The 5,245-nt window shown below is 30.4% G+C and overlaps 1 protein-coding gene across 1 annotated transcript; it reads left to right on the top strand.

Moving 5' to 3' along the window:
- Positions 1-3,369: 3,369 nt before the first annotated feature.
- Positions 3,370-3,939, top strand: LOC139877837 (dirigent protein 21-like). The gene has a single exon (XM_071865244.1). It carries the CDS (start codon positions 3,370-3,372, stop codon positions 3,937-3,939), a length of 570 nt encoding a protein of 189 aa, XP_071721345.1.
- The last annotated feature ends 1,306 nt before the right edge of the window (positions 3,940-5,245 follow it).

Raw genomic sequence — 5,245 nt, 5'->3', positions numbered from 1 at the left:
TAAAGCCTTTCAAAAGATGCTTAATACACCTGGAAGTCATTGACCTCCTTCTTATACTTTAGATGCATTCATTGAAGTTGACTCGAGCTTGTAAAAGAGGAAAGTCACATGTCCTTGTCTTGTGTCATTGATTTCCCATGAAGAAAAATGTAGATTTTTGTCCCTTGACAAACCACTAGCATCCAAACTTCATTACCCAAATCTTTAAACTCTTGTCTTCATCTTTGATGGAAGTATCTTGCTTCATTATTGCTTGTTACAAGTCAATTGGATCTATTTGAATCTAGTTGGGAATGCTTTGACTAGTTGCATTAATAATAAAGAGATAAACCATTACATTTTAAACTTCAAGTCACAAGTCTTCAACCTTTTGTCAACATGTTTGCAAGTATGTGCCCTTATTGGCTACTTGCAAGCTTCTAAATTAGACTAACTTGTATTTATATCAAGACTTTTGAGAGTTTACAATAAACTCTTATAAAGCACATGATTAGTGCTTAATGGTTAATCAAGTGAAGAGCATTTCTTTAATTGGGACTTAATGGCCATCTTTAAGTTGTATTACTTTTAATTTAGATTTATAAAAATACACTTTGAAAAAGAACTTTTAGCCATACTTGAATGTTTAACATTAATCAAAACCTAAAAGTGTCATTAAGGTGTCATTAAGTGTGATTAATTAAGATTAGTGCTTTAGTAACCAAAACTCATTTGTATATGAATGGGGCAACTATTCTAAGTATGTTTAAACAAGTTTTGTAAATTATAGATGCCCCGAAGTAGTCAAACATTTTTCGATCAAAAATCCGGACAGTGAGAAATTGCGGTTGACCCACGACTAACCGTGGAGTCGACCGTGTACCTTGTTTAGAAGAACAAAGTGCAGGACATCCACGGTTAGACCTATGGTCGACCGTGAAGCCAAACGTGCTTCCTTCAGTGTTTTTCAAATGACTCTTTTGACTTAATGGTTTTGTGTATTGGTCATTTGCTAGAGATAGTGTAGGCTTATGAATTTGTGTTGTTCTATACGTTGTTGTAAGCACACAAGACTTGGTGTCATCATCAAAACAAAGTGGTTAACATTTGAATATTATCATTGGATCACTAACCAACAGACTATGCGTATTTTTTTGAAATTTCTTGACATATTTAAGGCTTATATTGAGGGGATGTTAGAATATATAATCTAGTCCTTAACATGTTAATATCTTTGATCTTACACACTTTGGATTATTTCGAGATTTCTGATGCAATGTTATTTTCTTTAGGCGGTTTTTATCTAAAAGTTTAAAGTCGGAAGGACTGCTTGTGATGTTTATGGAGGAGCGTGTGGCTGAATTTAAGATTTGAAGACTTGAGGGTGTTTTGTGTAACTTATGGTCTTTTAGGGTTTTGATATAAAAGCCTTGTTTCAGACTTATTTCTATTCAATACATTTATTAATTTAAATCATCTCTCTCATTTTATTCTGTGACGATTTAGGGTTCATCTTGATCTTTGATTTACAAGGTTATTAATCTAATAATCTTGGTATTAGATTATGTTTGTTGTTGTGTTCATTATTAAGGCTGATTAGCTATTTCTGTTGAGAGAGATTATAATTTTGGCACTTTTTTAGATTATAATGTTCATAGATTTTTGGTGATTAATGATATTCTGGTTTTGGTTATCTAAACAAAAAAATAACTACCATCATATATAATTTAGTTGATTATATCATAACACTAATCATTATAAACAGGAAACAATACTTTGTATCTGTTACAGAATTAAAAGTTATTGTCATTAGATTTACGGGCTAAAACATTTGATAACAAAATAATAGGACCAAGAGCACTATTTAAGGAGGAAGTAACTATATCAGTCTTACTAATTAGTTATTAAAAGGAAGAAAAAAATTTAAAATATAATTCCAAAAGACTTTAGCACATACAGTTGTAAGCAAAATCGATAAATACAAAGATTTAAACTTAAATCGTTGTTCCTAAACAAAAATCGAAACAAAACAAAATTTGTTGCTATCAAAATCGATTAATTGTTCTCCATCAAAACCAAATCGAATCTCACCTTGGTAGCGTTCTGTTGAATCAAAACGTTGATGGGTCTCGTTCCTTCGAAACTCACCTGGGTACCACTAACTCACCTGGGTACCACTAACCAAATGTTGTAAATATTGGTTTGATAATTGATCAGAAATTACTTTGGGTTACTTTAAGTTGATTTTGATTTGAGGAAGGTTTTTTAATCCCATCATTGATCTCGTAACTGATGGAGAGGTATTACAGTAAAAGTGATGCTAGATAGAAACATTATGAAGTCATAAAATGCTAATGTGTACTTTTAAAAGGCCAAGATTTTGTAATTTTGTAAGAATAAATGGCTACCTAGTAAAACCAAGACTTTATTAACACTTCCTTTTAATATAAAGAGAGAAGATTCTTTAAAACCAATAAATGTGTAATCAAATATTCACAAGTGGTGATCATTATTACATATTTTCATCAAACGTGACAAAAAAAAGAGTGAGCAATTCATAAATTGGTTGTAGTGCGCTGATACATATTCAATGCAAAAAAATAATCATTTGTGACAATCTTTTAATGACAACTTATAACTTGATCACTAATTATAATATTTAGTTAACATTAAAATGTCATCACTAAATTTTGATCAGTACATGATATTGGTGCCCAAATAAATGGTTACTATAACAACCAAATTCACTATTTTCATCGCTAATAATATTTTGTGACGGATTTATAGTAACGAGATGTGACGAACTTGCTTTGGTCACTAGCTTGACTTATTGACCAATTTAGTGTAACTAGTGACGAATTATTTTTGTCATTAAAGTTCTTTTTTCTTGTAGTGATTTGTGTAATTTCAATGATTTTCCCAAGGAATATTTGTTCGAAATCAGTAGGAATCATTTTGTGAAAACAATTGTAAATGCTATATATCGATTTTTTTTAAGTTAGAAAAAAATGTAGAAACCATTTTTTTATCATCATAAAAAAGGTATTCTCATGGAATATAGCTCCATTTGTTATGAATGCAAAGAATACATATGTATGCATCATGCAGAAACCATGTACGTTCTAAACTGGTCAACGAAAATGTAACAAATAAAATAACTATCAAATAAAATATTAATAATTGACCGGGTCTTTTTTTTTATTATTATGTACGCCTGACACTTATTTTGTGTATATAAGAGGAAACAATGAAACACTACAATCACACCAATAATATTCCATAATTCTCATTATTTCTACATCCCCAAAATTTTTTTTTTTTTTTTTTTTTTTTTTTTTTTTTTTTGAAAGGAAAGTATTTTATAGATAGATATTAAAATACAACCCCAAAATGGCCCAATCTGTTCCTAAATACACTATTTTCACCCTTTTCCTTTTCTCATTTCTCCTCCATACACAATCCAATCAATTTTCAGAAAACTTGTCTACTAAATTGAATGGTTTCAAAAGAGAAAAACTAACCCACCTCCATTTCTACTTCCACGACATAGCAGCCGGTGACCACCCCACCGTTGTCAATGTGGCTAAACCCCCTACAACCAACACCTCCGATGCGTTATTCGGTCCTATTTACGTGGTCGACGACCCATTGACTATTGGGCCTAATCTAACATCCAAGCTTGTGGGACGAGCTCAAGGGATGTATGCATTATCTAGTTTGAGTGAGTTTCGGCTTGTGATGTCTTTGAGTTATGTTTTTACTGAAGGAAAGTATAACGGTAGCACTTTGAGTATACTAGGAGGAAATTCGATTTCTGCACCTGTTAGGGAGTTGCCAGTTGTTGGCGGAAGTGGGGCTTTTCGTTTTGCACGTGGTTATGCAGTAACAAAAACACATTTTTTCAATGCGACTAATGAAGAAGCCGTCGTTGAGTACGATGTTTATGTCCTGCATTATTGATTAGCATAATGGATGCGAACGTCAATACATGGTTTTAAAGTATGTTTTCGGTTTGAAGTGTGTTTTGTTGTGTTGTTTCTAATAAAGAAAAAGGATTATGCACTTGTCTATTTTGTTCTTCATTTCATTTAATATGTTATGTTATTATAAACTATAATAATAAGATTATGTAGTCGTTGCCATTAAAAATAATTTACAAAATTATTATATAACTATTACGTTACATTATTATATTTACATTTATAAAAACGATAGAATTGAAAGCTAGTGACTTCTTAGTGTAATTTTAATTAAGCGAAAGTTGTTTTGGGACATATATATAAATATTAGTGACTACCTTTTTGGATAATAATAATAATAATAATAATAATAATAATAATAATAATAATAATAATAATAATAATAATAATAATAATAATAATAATAATAATAATAATAATTAGCATGGTAATAGAAATACTTGTGGAATGTTGGAGACTCGAATGTCTTTTTAAATGAAAACTCTCACACACATATTACACGAATATGTATAATAATTTACGAAAACAATTCATAATAAGACTTGAACTCTCAACCCCATGGTTAAAAGGATCACCACAATACCACCAGGCTAATGGCCATGTAATGAGGATTGATGTTGCCTAGCTCGTCAGTCGTTTTATGGAGAAGACTGCTTCAGCTTTTACTCGCGATGGTTGGTCCCGGTTGCGCCTCTCTGTTCGTTTCAGGAGGTGGACCTTTCAGCTTACAGAGAGCGAGACATGTTGCACGAGTGCAACAGAGGATTAATATTTATAATTGTAGAGGCCTAAATTCGTACTCACTTTTCTCTAACAATTAAATAGGGTAAGTATGATCTAGGGTCGTCACTTGACTCAACCGATTATGGTAAAACTTAGAGGTATCCTACTTTCAAATTCGATTTAATGTTTATTATATTTTGGTGAGTGTTTTTCTGTTTTTAAGCCAACAATAGTTTGATGGTTTGTTTTTCGTAATTTTTATGTTTATAATAATAATAATAATAATAATAATAATAATAATAATAATAATAACAATACTTACAATTTATATATATATATATATATATATATATATATATATATATATATATATATATATATATATATATATATATATATATATATATATATATATATATATATTTATCTAACAAAATTTTATAGATTATAATTTCATGGTCTCGTAAGGTCAATCGGGGGTGAGTTCGTAAATAGTTCATTAGAACTTGTTGTAAACTTATAACCATCCTTGATTGTTCCGGTTCCAATTAAGGATGTCACTG

This window comes from Rutidosis leptorrhynchoides, chromosome 11 (assembly GCF_046630445.1).
Source record: "Rutidosis leptorrhynchoides isolate AG116_Rl617_1_P2 chromosome 11, CSIRO_AGI_Rlap_v1, whole genome shotgun sequence".
In the NCBI taxonomy this organism is placed as follows: Eukaryota; Viridiplantae; Streptophyta; class Magnoliopsida; order Asterales; family Asteraceae; genus Rutidosis; species Rutidosis leptorrhynchoides.
The sequence above is the reverse complement of the archived record's forward strand: the minus strand, read 5'-3'. Positions and strand labels throughout refer to the sequence as shown.

What these genes read in the sequence shown, in the direction of transcription:
- LOC139877837 (XM_071865244.1), top strand. Translation starts at nt 3,370, where the DNA reads ATGGCCCAATCTGTTCCTAAATACACTATTTTCACCCTTTTCCTTTTC.